Source organism: Carlito syrichta, unplaced genomic scaffold (genome assembly GCF_000164805.1).
Source record: "Carlito syrichta isolate Samal-C Ts95f unplaced genomic scaffold, Tarsius_syrichta-2.0.1 Scaffold287526, whole genome shotgun sequence".
Lineage (NCBI taxonomy): Eukaryota > Metazoa > Chordata > Mammalia > Primates > Tarsiidae > Carlito > Carlito syrichta.
This window is the reverse complement of record NW_007231622.1, coordinates 496,999-515,913: the sequence shown is the minus strand read 5'-3', so window position 1 is coordinate 515,913 and position 18,915 is coordinate 496,999. Positions and strand designations below refer to the sequence as shown.

Genomic DNA, 18,915 nt, shown 5'->3' with positions numbered 1-18,915 from the left:
CTGTGGCATGTGTCACGTGTCAGGAGCAGATGGGGAGGGGTGTGCTGGGTGGGCTCTTTCCCCTAGCTCTCCTCAGCCAACCGTTTGCTCTCCAGATGGATCTGGGCACTGACGGGTGTGCATCGGGGAATGGCAGCCTGCTCCCAGCTGGCCCGAGGCCTTGCCCTGATGAGTTGGAACACAGTTATGTTCTGGAAGTTCAGGAATCTGAGCTGGCAGGACCCAGAGTACCAGGAATTGACCCTGGGGAAGAATACTCACAGCCCTCCAGGAGGAAGTCCTGGAGAAAGTCAAGGAATCCCTCCTCAACTTCTCCTACATCCCCACCCCCATACCTCTGCATCTCTATCCTGGGCTCCACACTGTCCACCCTCCCTGGGAATCTGCAGCCTGCCAAATTTGCAGCATCATGCAACTCTGACACAGACCCCAAACACCCCCTCCCTGTTTTAGTTATTGCACGAAAGCCGTCATAACAGCAATAATAAACCAAAAGGAACCAAACTCTCCATTTCACAACCTCAACAGATGAACTGTCTTCAGTTTCTCTGGTCCCTTCTAGTCTCTGTCCGTGTGCCCCCCTTCCTTACTCTTTCTGTTTTTTCCTCTCTATAAAAGAAAAGGAGGCACACTCCAGCACCTTCCACAGCCTGCTAGGCTCAGCCCCCCTTGTCTTAGAGTGGGGGAGGAGACACCTGCAGAAGCTTAGCTGGACCAGCCTGTGTCCCCTTGTGACCAGCTTTAGCAGCTCATGGCTGGCCCCCCTCAGGGCCCAGGGTGCTCAGGCCCGCTTGGCACCCCAGACCAGGAAGCTGGGGGTGGAAAGGGAGACAAGGGTATAAAGGTAACCTGAACACGGGCTGGAGTCAGGCGCACCAAGGGCTGGGGCGCAGTGAGGCTGCATCCCCGCACCTTGGAGAGAAGCTTTGAAGGAACGATTTGGAGCTCAGGTGTGTACGCAGGTGAGTGTGCACCCACGTGTACATACGTGTGTTTGGGGGTGTGTTTGGGGGTGTATTTGGGGCAGTGGTGGTGTGTCCATAATTCTCTTTCCTGCCCCAGTCTTAATACTGTTTACTCCCCAAAGAGGGTATGCAAAGTGATTGTCCTGGAGACCTTGAGCTCTAGGCTTGTCCAGCTCTCAGATGCCCTAAGCAAGGTGTGTAGAATTGTCTGAATTGCCTGTCATTCATCAGGGGGGACTTGCCCACAGCTCCCAGGCCCCAGCCCTATTTTGCTCGGAGCCTTATCCAGTATGATCCATCAGGACTTGACTTGGGGAATAAGGGAGTGAGTGTCCAGGACCCTGGAGAGGGTGTAGGGTGGGAGGGTGCATCTGGCTATCTTCCCACTCTGAGCACCTGGCTCTGTGGCTGCTCTCAGGGCCTCCGACTTCTCATCTGTGAAATGAGAGCAGTGGCAACCTGCCTGCAGACTTTACAGGGGATCTGGTGATACCATGGCTGTGAAGAAGAAGAGAAGGGAAGGAGACATACTTAATTCCTGACGCTACCTTTCTGCTGGTCACCTGTGCCACCATCAGCCACTCTTAAAGCAGCCAGCATCCCAGCCACTCTTACCAGCATCCCAGCCACTCTTACCAACTCAGATGGGGATGTCTCTCCTCAATGCAGGCCCAATAGCATCTGTGGGACCACTTGGGACTAGTGGGTTAATATAAAGCTGAATACAGTCAAACCATAGCACAGATCATGCGAAATGGTGTGTGGTGCAAGAACAATCTTTATTTGACTCAAATTCTGAGGGCGACTGGTCCAGGCTGAATCTTGCACACACATAACTGGATGAGGGGAGAGATCCAGAGTGTGCCAGGAGCAAGGCCTGGAATGCTTTACGTGGGCAGCAGAGCCATGGCTTGGCATCACATTGATTTGATATGAGTTTAGTCGATGCACTCTCTCTACATTACTGCATGACTCCAAGGAGTCTGTTGTGTCTGATTTCCTGGAAGGCAGGGGAGACCGGTGTTGTAGAGAGGTTTCACCAGCTGCCAGCCTACTCCCTGCCACCATAGACAGAGGAGTAAGAGGCTTTAAATTGCAGCAGGGGGAAAGCAGGTCAGATAGTGGAGGAACTTCCTACCTGAAGCAGTGAGGAACTCTTCTCAAACTTTGCAGATTGGAGAAGTGACCCAGCCACGTGGATCTATCAGTGAATTCATTCAGTCAACAAGCATTTGTTGAGTGTTTATTCTGCTCTTGGTGCCACCATTTTCTTTTCTTTTTTTTTAATTGGGGTCTCATTGTTGCCCAGGCTGGAGTGCAGTGACACAATCACAGCTTACCGCAGCCTCAACCTCCTGGGTTCAGGCGATCCTTCCACCTCAGCCTCCCAAGTAGCTGAGACTACAGGTGTGCACCACCACACCCAGCTAATTTTTTTTTGTAGAGACAAGATCTTGCTATGTTGCTCGGGCTGGTTTCAAACTCCTGGGCTCCAGCAATCTTCTTGCCTTGGTCTCCCAAAGTGCTGGGATTGCTGGCATGAGCCACTACATCCGGCCAGTGCCACCACTTTCACAAGCATATCACCTTCATGTCAACTCTGTGAAGTAGTCGCTGCTATTGTTATTTTCGCTGCTATCATAACTGCCCCTCTTTTAAAGAGACGGGAGGGAGCAGGGCCCCAGGCTTAAAGAGCACAGTGCCTGCTACTGCTCCCACTGGAGTTTGTGTTTATTGACAATTTGGGGGGGTGGCTGGCATAAGAGCTGGCATCAGGGCATGGCATTCCAAGTCCATGTTCTTTTCACCATGCCCCACCTGCCTTCCCGAAAGCCTTGAGGAAAGCTTCCCGGGCATAGGCTGCCACCACTCACGTAGCAGCAATAAGTGTGTGAACACCTTCTCTACTGGGCATTCAGGATGTGAGACTCACGTTCACTCATTCCTCATTTGTTTATTCAGAAGACACAGGGGTTGGGAATCCAGAGGTGTATAAGACCTTATTTTTGCCAGCTCTTAGGACACCTGTTCCTATCTTTCCTTCTCTGCCCACGATGGATTTGGAGGACATTTCTGATCAATCACCCTGAGCAGAATTATCACCTGCCACATTTCCCTTCTCAAGGCTGGCTGCTTTATGAGTGTCTAAAAGTTCAACCATGAGTGGGTACATTATCCAAAGTCCCCTTGGCTGAGAGCAAAGATTCCCTACCTTTGCTCCACCATTCAGGCATTCTTTCATTCAACAGATAATTCAGTGTCTACTCTATGTTGGGCCCTGGGTTAGCGACTGATACGGCACTAAGCAAAATGGACATGGTTTCTGCCCTTATGAGTGTGCACACGTTAACCAGACAATTCTCCCAGCCTGCTCTGATGTATTCTCAGGGATCAAGGTGCTTTGCTCAGGAGTGGCTTCTTCAGGCATGGTATGTCTAGTGCACTGTGCTGCCCACAGGGCCAGCCCACCCTGTCTTTGGGGAATTACAGACCACTGGGTAGCGTGCAAGAACAAAGTCTTGGTTGATCCTTCCTTTTGGAAGGAGGTAGAGTACTCTCCCCTCCTGGCTCTCGAGCCAGCCCTTCCCTTGAGAGTTGCCCTTGAGATGGACAAACTTAGAAGGGCTCCTAAGGAAAAGGCCATTCTGCTCGACCCCCAGAAAGATGGTATATTTTGCAGAGGGGCCCTATTTCTCTGTGGCGTTTGATGGCTTGGGGAAAAGCACAGACTCTGGAGTTAGGCTGAGGTGGATTTCAGTCTCAGAACTTTCTCTTCCTAGCTGTGTGACCTTGGACAAGTCACGAACATCTCTGGGCCTTAGAACCTCAGCAGTAAAGTGGGGGCGATAATACCTACCTTGCAGGAAGGCTGTGTTGATTAGATGAGATGTTGTTCGTGAAAGCTGCTGTCACATATTTGACATTTAATAAATGCAGCCCACCCTTTCTTCTGACTTTTAACTTCGCAAGGACACAATGACGGGCTCTTGAGTTGACACACTGAATAAAAGACCAGCAAATGCTAAACAGGGAGGCGGTATGATGTTCTCCTATTCTACCGCTGCTCGTCTGTAACACTGGTTCCCAAAGTGTGGTCTCTAGGCCATCAGTATCAGCATCACCTGGGAGCTTGTTAGAAATACAAAACCCAGCCGGGCTTGGTGGCTCAGCCTATAATCCCGCGCCTTGGGAGACTGAGGTGAGTGGATTGCCTGAGCCCGCGGGTTCGGGACCTGCCTGGGCAACTTGGCAAGACCTCATCTCTGCAATAAATCAAAAATTAGCCAGGCGTCGTAGCGCGCGCCTGTGGTTCCAGCTACTTGGGAGGTTGAGGCGGAAGGATCACCAGAGCCCAGCAGGTTGAGGCTGCGGTAGCCGGGAGCAGCCACTGCACTCCAGTCTGGGCAACAGAGTGAGACTCCAACTCAAAAAAAAGAAAAAGAAAAGAAATGCAAAACCCTCCAAGGAGACACCCCTTATCAACAGTGGTAACTGAATGAAGCATATTTGTATACCTAACCCTAAACTGTACCCCACAATATCAAAATAAAAAATACTGATTAAAAAAAAAGAAGAAGAAGCTGGGCTCGGTGGCTCAGCCTGTAATCCCGTGGCTTTGGGAGGCTGAGATGAGTGGATTGCCTGAGCCCGTGGGTTTGAGACCCACCTGGCCAACTTGGCGAGACCTCATCGCTACAATAAATCAAAAAATCAGCTGAGTGTGGTAGCGCATGCCTGTAATTCCAGCTACTCGGAAGGCTGAGGTGGAAGGATCGCCAGAGCCCAGCAGGTCGAGGCTGCGGTGGCCGGGAGCGGCCACTGCACTCCAGTCTGGGCGACAGAGTGAGACTCCAACTCAAAAAAAAAAAGAAAGAAAGAAAGAAATGCAAAACCCTGAGCTCCAGACCCCAGACTGAGTGAAGGAGAAGCTATGGGGAAGGAAGGGACCCAGCAATCTGCTATAACCAGACCTCCAGGCATTTCTAATGTGTGCGAGTGTGAGTACCACGTGCTGGAGACTGTAAACCAGTTGTCAGTGGGCCAGATTCTTTCACAGATGTGTTTTGTTTGGCCTCTGTCATCAGCTGGAGCTAAGGAGCAGCTGCCCCTGAGGAGTGGCGGTGCCCTCCTGAAGGGCTCTACAGTCCTCGCTCTGCCCCCCACTCTGTGTTACACCAGCTGGCCTTGCTTGGCTGCCCAGCCCCTGTGGGCATCCATGTTTGCAGCCCAAGCTCTACGTCAAGGGCAAGTGTTGGTCTGAACCCTAGAAAGGGAGCAGCTCTGCCCCAGCTGGTTCTGAGCGTCAGCCTGAGTCCCAGAGCCACGCGGCCAGCAGAAAATAGGAACAGGGTGGACAATTTTCTAATTCCTAAAACCAGCAGTCAGGTCCTGTTGGTGAGCTTCAGTATTTGAAGTGTTGTGAATTCCCAGCACATAACACACACCCACATGCAACTGTAAGTCCAAAAATACCTTCCACAGCCAAATAGAGATGATTCTTCCATTCCCCACTACCTCGGATTATCTGCCTCGCTGCTCTCTGCCACCCCCGCCGTTGGCACAACTAATGAACAGTGACTTTCCCTGCGACGGGGACTTGGAGGAGCAGAAGGGGCCGGTGACTCCAGCACCTGCAGCAGTGAGCGGGGCATGGAAATATCAATGCAGGTGGGCGCTGAGAAGGCTGGGAGGACCCAGGGGGCTGTGATGTCGGCAGGGTGGAGCAGAATGAGAGCAGGGTAGGAGCTGTCACTGGAAAGACTGAAATAGAAAATCACGGTCACAGGCCCTGGCAGCAGCAGGCACTCTGACCAGGAGAGGTGAAGAAACAGATCCGGAACCCAGCATGGGAGTGGATACAGGGAGGAAGCTCTGGGCAGTGCGAGGCGAACAGAGCTGCACTCAACTTTGGATGCAAGGAGTGAGGAGGAGACCTGAGAAACTTCCCTTCCCTAGATGCCCACGCCCCTGTACCCCCACAGTCTGGGGAGAGCACCAAGCCCCCGGCCTTCCTTACTAGGGGAATCTGTCTCCACAGCAGCTATGTAAGGAGGTGGGAATCAGGCTGGCTAAGAGCATGGGCCTTGGCATCAAACCCGAGGGCAGATCGTGGTTCAGCCAATTCCTGTGTGACCCTGCTCAAGCCACCCAACCTCTCTGAGCCTCAGTTTCCTCGTCTGCAAAAGGGCGGTAAAGCCTATTTTATAGCCATCTGGTGAGGATAAAATGAGACTACATTTGTAAAACAATTGGCACACTGTCGTGGAAAAAAGAACACAATAAAGCTTGGATATAATTAAAATTATTAGAGCACAGAAACCATGCATTTTCACCAGAAGACCTGGTATCAGGGATTTGGCAGATTGGGAGTTACTGGTGAGGAAAATGGAATCAGATGTAAGAATTAATAAATGACCAGAAGATCATGGAATGCTCAAAAGGGGGGGTCCCCTGAAGCGAGAAACACTGACCTGACCCAAGAATTGAAGCCCATAACATTTTTTAGGGCCCTTGATAAGTGCTGGCTCATGCAGCAGAAAAGTTGCAAGAATGTCCTGACAGTGATGGGTACCAGATACTGCTGAGATCACCAAGAGATGTGACTGAAATAAAGTCACCCCTCCCTTCCCCAAATTCAGCTACTCTGAACTGAGGAACTGTTTTGCTTGGAGGATGGACAGAATGGCCTCAGATCACACACAGGCAATTGTTAACTACAGGAAGATCAGAATGGATCTGATTTCCCCTGCCCTTTTCTTCAAAGAAATGTGTTTCCAATTGTGTTGGGGGGTGGAGTTGGGACGGGGTCCAGACCAGAGCTAGCAGCTGCTCCTCCCACCCTTCCAATCTAAGAGGCACAGCACCTGGGTGCTGGACCGCCCCCATCCCAACCCACTACTCGGTCATCCCCAGAATTCCCATCCCTCTCTGACTCAGGTTCATAGCCTCTAGGGGGGCCAACCCTGAGAAAGGGACCTGGAGTGGGGGATTAGCATCCATGCGTTTCTGGCTCCATTCACCTGTGTTTAGAAGCGAATAAAGCAGGCTGTAATTATCGCAATTATAACAAGAGGGGAGAGGCACAGATGCAGAAGCATAATCCAGATTAAACTGTAAAGGGGCGTTTCATTGCCTCCCAAGGCCCTTTCTACAGTAATTCTTGGTGAGTCTATGAACCTAAACATTCCTGGGGCCTATCCCAATAAGCTGGTCACATGGAGACCATTGATTTTTGGTTTTACAGCTTTCTGGGAAAATGTTTCAGGGCCTTGGAGAGGATCTACACAGTTTCTTGGAGAGTGACAGGAGTTGGGGGGCCGAGAACATGGAGGATGCCGGAGCAGAGGCTAGCTCAGTCAAGGCTGCAGCTCTTGGGGGTGGGCTGAGGGCTGGGCCCGGGATGCCCCGTCCCTTTTACACACAGGCTTGGAGAGCAGAACCCTGGGCCACATACGTATGCAGAATTTGCTTCTTCTCCTGCCTTCTTAGTCCTCCTCTGTGAAGACCCCCTGAGGGCCTGTCTTAGGTCTGGTTCCCCAGAAGCAGAGCGTGAGCTGAGATTCTTGAACAAGTGACTGACTAGGGCGTGCTCTCCTGGAGAACCAGGGTAGAGCAGAGGAAGAAGGAAGAAGCCAAGGCGGCCTGATCCCACAAGGAGCCCTGGAGCAACAATTGCACCAAAGATATGGTTACATCTGGAGACCAGGGGCCTGGGCTCTTAAACCCCTCCCCCAGTCAGAGTGCCCAGGGGCCTTGGAGTAGGGTTGAGGGCTGTCTCCAGGAGGCTTCCCCCTGCTAAGGACAGGCCTCTGGAGAAGGCTGCAGGTGTGAGCCTTGAGCAGTGATTCTGGCAGCAACTGGAGAATGGATGTGCCATCCCGGGAATGGGGATCTGGATAGGGCACCAGAGGCACCTGCTACTTTCTCTCCTATGACATGCTACATTCATTAAACGTGAGAAGCTCCTTGCATATTTCTGAGGACAGTATAGAGGTCATTTGTAGGGGTAACTGGGAGGGGGAAGTCTAGGTTCTTGACCACCCTAAAGGCTACAAGATAATATATATATTCATTTTGAGTTGGAGTCTTGCTGCCACCCAGGCTAGAGTGCAGTGGCACGCTCATGGCTACACAGTCTCGACCTCCTGGCCTCAGGCAATCCTTCTGCCTCAGCCTTCCAAGTAGCTGGAACTATAGGAGCGCACCACCACACCTGGCCAATTTTTTGATTTATTGTAGAGATGAGATTTTGCCAAGTTGCCCAGGCTTGTCTCGAACCCCTGGACTCAGGCAATCCTCTCGCCTTAGCCTCCCAAAGTGCTGGGATTACAGACCTGAGCCATCGTGCCCAGCAATTATATTTTCAAAGTGAATAATTGCTGGGATAATTCTTCTAAGACAAATCACGTTGAAAGGCTTATTATAATAAACATTCTTACAATGAACTCTCCTGCTGAGTTGATTCTCACAATGGCACTGTGAAACAGGCCTTAGTATTACTTCCCTTGTACAAACCTGTTGCTCAGAGTGGTTAAATGTTTATTTAGGGTGACTCAGTTAGTCAAAGTAGTCCATGCCTAATAGTCCATTTTCAGGCTGTACTACAGACTTCTGAATACTATTCTTTATATTACCAACCTCTTTGTACCTCCAAAGCATCCATCTCAAATGAAAATATTTATCAACTGGCTTTACTGTTCAAGACATGGGTAGGTTCTGGGGGTTGAAAAAAGGTGGTTGTATCAGCCTCAAGGGGTTTGCAGTCTAACTAGGGAGCCGGATTTAGAGCAAATGGGGAGGTTTAGTTAAGTCCCAAATCAGAGGGCAGGTGGGCATCATAGGAACTGGGGGCAGGGAGAGTTGTTCCAGGCTGGTCTTCTGAGAAGGGTGAGTCTAGAATCAGCAAGATTCAAGCTAGCTGCTGAGGGTCCTTTCCTGCCAGCTCGTTACCACTCAGACACCTGTGCCAAAAAATGGCACATCCACCCATTCCCGTATTCACCATTCCCGTGTCGGCCAAGCTTCCCCTGCATGGCAGGCGTGAGGGCACTCCCCTCGGGTCTCCCCATCTCAAGTGGTACACCCTGCTGTCTGCTTTCCAGTCTACTGCTGGGTCCTGGGCTCTGAGCAGCGTGTCTGCTCTTGACTTTACTCCACTCTAATTACACAAATGGCCATTTACTTATCTCCCTGGAGAGAAGAGGTTTTGACGGAGGAGTATATCACCTAGGAATGCTTTTGGATGCACGTAACAGACACCACCACCTACAGTAACTTTAAATATAGGAATTTATTTAAGAGGCTTGGAAGTGGCAATGTCTACCTGTCTTTGCTCACTAGCTCAACAGCATTAGAGTATTCTGTGACCCTCTCAGCTCATCTCTCGTGCCTCTTGTCTCATAGTTAAAACATGGCTGCTGTAGCTCATGTTCATATGCCAGGCAGGATGGCAGAGGAAAGAAAGGGGTTGGTACCCACTGAGTCTGTTGTTCTCTTCTAAGGAAGGCAGATGCCTTCCCAGAGTCTGTAACAGACTTCTACTTATTTCTCACTGGACAGAACTGTGCACATAGGTGCCCCTCACTTCAAGAGAGGCTGGGGAAGCAAAGGTCTCATCCAGGACTAGGAGCATTGCCACTCTGTGCGACGTGGGGGTTTATTGTCAAAGATGATGGGGGAACGAATATCAGGGAGGCGATCAACAGCATTAGCCACAAGGAGAGAGGGATTTCCTTGTACAGGCCCAGGCACTGAGCATCTGCCCCCCAGCTCCTGCCCGAGAAACTGCTAGACTCATTTCAGTCCTTCCTGTTGAAACGTCAACCTGCTTTTTACTGACCTGTCCTCAGATGAACCTTGAGAACACTATGCTGAGTGAAGTAAGTCGGTTACAGAGCTGCCCTACTGTCCTACCTGTCAGCATGTGGAATCAAACTCCAGCCCTCTCTCCTCCCCTGACTCAGCCAGAAGGCTGCTCTCCTGGTTTCTGCTCAGTTTCACCCATGGGGAGCCCCTCTGGGAAAGCAAAGAGGAGGGAGAGTGTTAATTAAACACCAGATGTTTAACTCTGTTAATTAATGGCTCTGTCACCCTGAGTGGCAGCAGCCTTCTCTTCTCTGTCTCTTTCACCCTCACCATTCTCTCCCCCTCTGGAGGTCCTTGGGTCTAAAGCTGGTGAGCTCAACATTTGTTCAGTGGGTCTTGAGACCGGCAGAGGGTGGAGAGAGAAAGCAGGCCAGGGTGACCTGGAAGGAGGTGGTTCTCTTGTCCAGGAGGGAGGCATGAATACACTGGCATATTGGCAGTGGGAACAGAAAGGAGGAATGGTGGGAGGAGAACTGAAGCCCAGAGGTCACAAATAGACACGTTTGTTTGGTGCACTTAAGAGATTTCATTAAAGGCAACTGGTTTCAGCACTTAAAAATGAGGAAATTTCACATCGATCCAGATGTGTAGATTTTCTTTAGAGATGGGTAGATCTGGGCCCAGATCCTCACAGGGCAACAGTCTGCTGGAGGAGAGAAAAGCTGAGTAGCAGCTACTCTGCCCTCATGGAGCACGTGTTCTTCCATCCTCCCCTGCCCCTGCCCCACCCACTTGGCTCATATGTCTTGTGTCACCTGCCAGCAGGGGAGGATGGAAGAACACGTGCTCCATGAGGGCATTTTGGGTTGGGATCCACCAAGGAACAAGTGCCAGGACTTGACGATGGATTAGACGTGGGGGATGAGGGAGAGGAGAGTCCAAGAATGCTGAGATGTAAGTCAGGATATCTAGGAGGATTTTAAAACCCATGACAGAAATGGGGAACGTGGGAGGGCCGGGTTAAGGGAGAAAGCTGGTGGATTCATTTGGGGCAGGCAGCACTGGCGATGCCTGGGTGATATTGAGACATATGCAACTGTGTGGTCTACAGTCCAGAACAGAGGGGCTGGTGATCTGGGCAGCTGATGGAGCAGGGGTGGAAGTGGAAGCCCTGGGGAGAGGACATAGGGGCCGAGACCACCTGGGAGCAGCCATAGTGAGAGGAGAGGAGAATCACACATTTTGGGGAAAGACCCAGAAAGGAAAGTTAGGGCCAACTGAGAGGTTGGGAGGAACCGGGACAGAGTAACGGCAGAGAAGTAGAAGCAGGAGCCAACATTTTTATAGCACCACCTTCTTTTCTATTATCTGTTTTGAAGCCCAGGGAGTATGTCTAGAAAGTTGAGGGAGTCAAATGCGGCCAAAGCACTATTCCTACTGATGCCCTGTGTTCTGTCTCCTCCCTCCTGCCCCTTACTACAGGGATCCCCAAAGAGACATGAACCAGCCACTTCTATCATGGCATTTTTACCTCTTTTGGAGTTGGGTTCTCACTGTGTCACTCAGGCTGGAGTGCAGTGGCATGGTCAGAGTGATCACAGCTTATGGCAGCCTCAACTTCCTGGGCTCAGGCAATCCTTCCGCCTTAGCCTTCCGAGTAGTTGGGACTACAGGCATGTTCCACCACACCCAGATGATATTTTAATTTTTTGTAGCAGCAAGGTTTCACTATTTTCCCAGGCTGATCTTAAACTCCTAGGCTCAAGAGATTCTCTTGCCTCAGCCTCCCAAAGTGCTAGAATTACAGGCATGAACCACCACGCCTGGCCTGCAGTCTTACCTCTAATAATTTTGGAGTGAAAGGCTGTGCCCCTATTGAAAGTTAAAGTATCATTCCAGAAGGGTCCCACTAGGTAAGCAATGGCCCCAGGTGCTGTTTGCTTATTCTCTGTGAGCATATGGCAGGGATGCAACTTCTGCTGCCAACACCAAAACACACACACACGACTCCCTGCAGCCTGAAAATTCTCTTCTCTCTGTGAAGAGGCTGACAAAACAGGGTTTTGGGGTCAGAGAGTCCTGGGTCCAGCCCTGTTTCTCATCCATCATGACTTTTCCTTGTCTCTCTAGCCCTGGTGAGTGCAAGTGTGATGTGAGGGTAAGGTTGGCATGTTCATTCAACAGGATGATTTTCAGGGAAGCTGGGGGAGGGGTCTGGGCGGAGGCTGAGCCCATCACCCCCGTTGGTGGTTCCTTCCATCTCTCTCCAACACCACAGCGCAGAAGGCAAGGCAGCAGATGTTACTGGTCTCACATCATTTCCATAGATTTACAAGCATCCCTTTATGTGTTACTGAAAAATTGGGTGTAAATCCTATTTTAAGAACACAGTGGAACTCATTACTTGAAGAACACTTTGGAAGATCCTTTTGGGACGTGAATCATAATCACCCTTTGGTGAACCTTGTGTGCCAATGTTCATGAATTTCTTACTGTTGAAGTGTGGTTCACCCACAGGTCTTCCCCACGGTCTCCCTTTGCATTTTGTGGCCATGCTCTTTCCTGAGAGACACACCCTGTTTCCCTCTCCTGTGCCTGTCAGTTTTGCAACTCTGCTCCTTCCTCGGGCCTGTACTTGCAGCTCCCTGACATTCCCTCAGCAGTAGTTTCTTCTTCCACCCTGAGACTGTGTGACCATGACTTGCTGGGGGACCATTTTCCAGCTATTACTCCTTCTTCTTCAGAATTTCAGCCACAGATAAGTCTCTGGGTACTAGAAATGTGTTTGCTGTATGTGAATGGCTGGTTTTAAGTCCCCATGGCAGCTGTGGCAGGCTGAATAATGGTCCACCAAAGGTGTCCATGTCCTTATCCCTAGAATCTGTGAATATGGTACCTTACATGGCAAAAGGGATTTTGCAGATGTGATTCAATTAAGGACCTTGAGGTGGGGGGAGATTGTCATAGATTATCTGAGTGGGCCCAGTGTAATCACATGGATTCTTAAAACAGAACTTTTTCCAGCTGTGATTCAAGGAGGAGGTAACGATGGAAAAATGGGGTTGGAGGCTGCAATGTTGCTAGCTTTAATGATGGAATGGGGGTGGCCTCCAGAAACCAGAGAAGGCAAGGAAATGGATTCTCCCCTAGAGCCTCTAGATAGGAATGCAGCCCTGCCCACATCTTGAGTTTAGCCCATTGAGAGCTATGTCCGACGTCTAACCTGTAGAAGTGTAAGATAATAAATGTGTTTTAGGTCAGGCGCAGTGACTGATATCTGTAATTCCAGCACTTTGGGGGGCCGAGGCAGGAGGCTTATTGGGGCCAGGAGTTTAAGATCAGCCTGGGCAACAGAGCAACAACCCCATCTCTACAAAACTTAAAAAAAAATTAGCCCAGCACTTGCCTGTAGTCCTAGCTGCTCAGGAGGCTGAGGCGGAAAAATCACATAATCCCAGGAGTTTGAGGTTGCAGCGAGCTATGGTCAGGCCACTGTACTCCAGCCTGGGTGACAGAGTGAGACTCTGTCTCTTAAAAGACATGTGTATTTTAAGCCGCTACTGTGGTCATTTTTATAGCAGCAACAGAAAACAAATACAGTGGACAACCACACAATCCATTGGGCAGTCTTGCCTCACACCTGACCTCATCTCTTCTGTCTAGTTCATCATGTGTCCATAGACTCCCCCGAAATCCTCCACCTTCAGTGCTTGTCACAGCTATTCTCTAGGCTGCATCTCTTGGATGCCCCGTGGCTTCACTCCATTCCTTGTTGCCCACTGCCTGGTCCCTGGGTCGTCTGGTGCCCCAGCCAGACAGTCAAAATGTGGACGAGCAGTAGAGGGCTTGTTCCTCTCACTGGTGAAGGGTAAGTGTGCCCTGGGGGAGAATGAGGGGGGTGCAGTGGAGCCAGACTGAGGGGAGAGCAGGGCCTCAGCCCACTGTATATTGGTAGGTCCTCCTCCTTCCCCTCCTCCTCCTCCTCTTCTTCTTCTTTATTTTTTATTATTATTATTTTTTAAGTCGGAGTCATACTCTGTTGCCCAGGCTAGAGGGCAGTGGCATGATCACAGCTCACCACAGCCTCCAACTCCTGGGCTCAGGTGATCCTTCTGCCTCAGCCTTCTGGGTAGTTGAAGGTATATGCTCCCTGCCCAGCTAATTTTTAAAATCATTTTTGTAGCGATGAGGTCTTGCTGTGTTGCCCAGGCTGGTCTTGAACTCCTGGGCTCAAGTAATCCTCCTGCCTCAGTCTCCCAAAGTGCTGGGATTATAGGTGTGAGTCAGTGTTTGATTGACTCTCTTCTTCTTTTTAAATTGTGGTAACATCTATATAACTTAACGTTTGCTATCTTAATCATTTTTAAGAGTATGATTCAGTAGTATTAGGTATATCACATAGTTGTGCTACTATGACCACCATCCATTTCCAGAACTCTTTTCCATCTTGCAAAACTGAAACTCCACACCCATTAAACAATAACTCCCTCTTCCCTCAGCCTCTGACAACCACCATTCTACTTTCTGTCTCTATGGATTTGACTACTCTAAGACCCTCACATAATTAGAAACATGCAGTATTTATCTTTTTGTGACTGGCTTACTTCTGTATAATGTCTCCAAGGTTCATCCATGTTGTAGCACTTGTCACCATTTACTTCCTTTATAAAGTTGAGTAATATTCCACTGTATGGATACACCACATTTTCTTATCTACTTATCTGTTGATAGGCACTTGGGTTTGCTTCTACCTTTTGACTCTTGTGTATAATGCTACTATGAATGTGGGTGTACAAATAACTCTTCAATATCTACTTCCAATTCTGGGATATACCCAGAAGTAGAACGGTTGGATCATCTCGTAATCCTATGTTTAATTTTTTGAAGAGCTGCCATTCTGTTTTACGTAGCAGCTGCACCATTTTACATTCCCATGGACCCATGTTAACCATTTTTACATGTGCAGTTTAGTGGCATTAAGTACATTCACACTGCTGTACAACCATCACCCCTGTCCATCTCTTTAGGAGCTCTCTGAATTATGGGAGAACTAGCTGTCTAGATGTTGAGGAACCTTGCTCATGAAAGAGTAGAAACGGGCCCTTCCCATAAAGGCTTATGCTGAATGAGTGGATCTGTGCTGGAAATCCCAAGAAAATCCAGGCCTTTAGCTGGATTTGCCGTCTGTTTTTGAGCTGTAGGCGTGTTTTCAAATGCAGTTTTCATTTTATACAGCAACTGCATATCTGATAGGGAAATGTTTCCACGGAGAGAGCCTGCCCATGGGGAGGAGAAAAAGGAGGCTGCTCTAATGAATAGATAAGCTTGATTTGTGTTTGGCAACATCCTTAGCATTTAATTTCAGCAATTAAGGGAGGCAAGTCTCCTTTGTTTTCTTTTTCCCTGCAAAAACAATAAAATATTACAGAATGTTTGAGAAACAGAAAACAAAATCCTACTCATCATCATATCACCTTGTTTAGCCACTACCACCACCATTTGTAATACTAATCTGGGCCAGGCATGGCAGTTTATGCCTGTGATCCCAGCACTTTGGGAGGCTGAGGTGGAAGGATTATTTGAGTTTAGGAGTTCAAGACCAGCCTGGACAACATAGCGAGACTTTGTCTCTGTAAAAAATAAGCTGGGTGTGGCGGTGCATGGCTGTATTCCCAGCTACTTGGAGGCTGAAGTGGAAGGATTGCCTGAACCCAAGAGGTCGAGGGTGCGATGAGCCTTGACAGTGCCACCGCACTCCAGCCTGGGTGACCAAGTGATACCCCGACTCAAAAAAGAAAAAAGTACTGCTCTGTGCAAGGCATGAACCAAACACCCTATGTCCCTTACCTCATTGAAGCCATGCCACGGCTCTGTGAGGCCTGGTTCTAGCAGACCAGGGTCGTATATCCCTCTACTGCCAGGCTCCTTCCACAAGTTCTTGGCCTACCTTCCTCCACATGCCCGCCTTCCCTCACAAAGTTGCCCTCATGATGTTCACACTTGTTTTCCCAAGTGATGTCAACATTCCCTTTCTGTTCTTGATTTCTGTTTCAACTTCATGTGGACATACTCTGTTCATAGGAGCAAGTACAGCCTCCATGAACACAAACACGGAAGACTGTAAACCATGCTTAGGAAGTTGCACTGTCTGCAGATGACCCCTGGAGCGGCCTGGGCTCTGCTCACAAATGTTCAATGATGCCATTTCCAAAAGTCTGAGTCCTGTATGGCGTGCTGAGACCGAGCAAGGGATCTCTGGAGCCTGACTGCCTGGAGTTGGATGCAGCTTCTTTCAGTTTAACCTTTTGCAAGTTACTTAACTGGTTTGTGCCTCAGTTTTCCATCCATGAAATAAGGGACAATAATAGTACTAGCCTCACAAGGTTATTGTTCGGATTAAATGGCATCATATAGACAGCCTAGAACACTGCCTGGTACCTAATAACATGGTTGTTATTGTTGTTACTATTACTGAGGCTTGGTTCTGCCACTTGCTCCCTGCCTGATCTTGAGCTAGATACTCTCTCCCAAGCCTCAATTTCTTTGTCTGTGAAGTACAGAGTTGAACCAAGTGATCTGCAAGAGTCCTTCTGGTTAAACCTTCTGTCATCACATTTTTCTTTTTATATTCCCCGTGGGTTCGGTTGGAGGAATGTGGGTGGGACTGCGGGAAGGACTGCAGAGCACTAATAGGACAAATGCACAACTTGGAGATTTCTAGGAATGTGTGGAGGAGAGGGGACCCCAACTTCACCCAGCCCGGTTCAGATTGCAGAACACAGAGGCAGGGAATGAACTTGCTCCCTTGGGAAAGGGTGCAAGGGTAGAGTTGGCTCCCCACACGCTCACCCCCAGATTCAAGAGCTGAAAAGTGTTGGGAAGTCTTTCGGCGTCCCTGCCCCTCCCCCATCTGGTCCCAACCTTCACTCTGGACTCCAGTCGTCCAGACGGTCTAAATGGGAAGAAAAGAGGAAAATCCGTATCCAATCTGCTCTATTCAGAGCAATGGGAAGGAATCTGCATCTCAATCTTATCTTTGTGCCGAGTTTGGCTAAGCTTGGCCCCCCAAGTGGTGAGTGATAGGTGGGTGGGAAGATGCCTTCCCAGCCTCCACGGAGAAGCCCACCACTGGGCCACAGTATTCAGTGGCTCTGGGCGGGGGCAGGAGAGTTAGGGGCACCCCCCATGTCTTCCCCTCCCTGCCAAACTGTAGCCGGAATACATTCCTCCCTGCTCTTCGTCGCCCCTCTATTTCCTCTTCTTTTCTTTTCCTTCTCTTTTTCTTCCCCTTTCCCAGGCAGGCAGCCAAGTGGAGGCTTTGAATGGTGTCAAGGAGGGACGGGTCGAGGGAGGAGGCCAGCCTGAGCCCCCTTCCCCAAAGGTCCTCCTGGACTGATCTTGAGGTGGAAGGAAAGAAAGCATCTCCTCTCTCACCCACCCTGGCCCCAGGCTGTCCGGTCTGGGCTGGAGGAAGCTGCCAGGGGACTATCAGTATGCTGGACTCAGGGCTCTGAACTCTGTCCTGTTCATCTGGAACCTCTAGAATTTGTTTCTCCAGGACATGGAAAAACTGGCTCCCACAGCCCAAACTCACAGGAGGCTGATTTGCAGCAGGAAGTCAGCTTAATAATTTATAGCCAGAAAGCGCTCTCCCTGGTAAGGAAGCCAACTCAGGAAACCAAATTAAACTCCAGGGCTGCTTGGAGAGTGCGTGGAGCCAGGGCTGTGGAATGTGCCGATAGGGCTGGGGCCAGTTTGTCCTCCAGTGGGGATGGGGAGCGTAGTGGCCCAGGGCCTGGGCTTTTGCAGGGGAGTCTAGGTTCAAACCCCAGCTCCATTGTTAACTGGTCCTGGGACCTTGTGCAAGTGTCTCAGCCTCGATAATCTCCTACTCTCCTAACCTCCGTTTCCTCCCTGTCAACAGAGAATGATGCTCTCAGCCTTCTTGTGAAGCTGCCATGAGGTCTTGCCGGGAAAGAGTGCCAGCATGCTGTCAATATGCTCTGGCCATTTTTTATTCAGGCTTTTGTATTCATCTTTTAGGGTCATAAGTTGACGTTTTGTTTCTGATTATACCCTTTCTATTTAAAAAGATTTTTCACTAAAAAGAATTAGAGGCCTGTGGTTGCTCTGGCGAGGACCTCCTTGTGGGCAGCAGTTTGAGAGGTCTAGTTGCCCCTGCCTGGATGCAAACTCTGTGGCCCACACAGCTTCCAACCTGGTCCTCCAGTCTCCCTGCTTCTGTCTGCACCGAGCCCTGCAGTTGGGCTGGCATGTTCTCCCCAAGGGTGCACGTGGGGCTGAGATCCAGCAACACTCCGGGAGGAAGAAGTGCCCAATCCCAGTTCTCAGAGTCACCCTGCTGATGAGTAACTTGTTCTGATCCACCCTCTCCATGCCCATTGTCACGAACTTCCCAAGGCACGGGTCCGACCCATCTCTTCACAGCCCCAAACCATCGACAAGTCCTTGTTTTCAACAGAACAAAAACCTGAATCTTTAGGTTTGCGCTGAAGTCTCACCATGATGTGTAGCCTCAGCCATCCTTTCCAGACTCATCTCCCTCTACACTTCCCTCTGCCCCTTTCAGATCATCTGAGGATGCTCCAGGGCCAAGTCTTTGCCAGTGTTGTCCCTTCCATCTGGAAAGCTCTTCTTCCTTGATGACTGGAGAAACTCCATCCTTGTTTCCGTCAAAGCCCTGATTGAGTTCTGCCTTCTGCATGAGGCCTCAGATGCCCTCCCCACTGACAGCCCACTCACCCATTTTCCAGGGCATCTTGTCCCTCTTAGGATACTCTCATCATCTGCTTCCTGCTGATCTACAGTCTCTGGCCTCCTTTGCAGGCTGTAAGCTGCAGGAGAGCTGGCACCCCTTATCTGTCCTCTTACTCAGCGTGACAACTCAGCTTCTACCCACCATGGGGGGTGGTCTCGGCAGACAGCTCTCTGGCCAGCAGGGGAGGGCACAGTGGTGCAGCGGGGGCTGTTGGGAGGCCAGTTTGGGCTCTGGGGGGATTCAGTTCTAACACACACACACCCTCCGCCCCGCCCCTCATCTTCTCCCCACCCTCTCCAAGCGAAGGGTCCCTCTGTAACCTCTGGCGTTGGCTCTCTGCCCTCTGCTCCCCTTTACTATCACTCG

General features: G+C 50.1%; 1 protein-coding gene across 1 annotated transcript in view; it reads left to right on the top strand.

Moving 5' to 3' along the window:
• The first annotated feature begins 13,501 nt into the window (after nucleotides 1-13,501).
• SEMA5B (semaphorin 5B) overlaps nucleotides 13,502-18,915 on the top strand; it is a 52,850-nt gene continuing 47,436 nt past the window's right edge. The window contains exon 1 of the mRNA XM_021709863.1: nucleotides 13,502-13,638. Within this exon, the coding sequence (XP_021565538.1) occupies nucleotides 13,515-13,638 (124 nt within the window). The 5' untranslated portion in view covers nucleotides 13,502-13,514. The remainder of the gene's footprint in view (nucleotides 13,639-18,915) is intronic.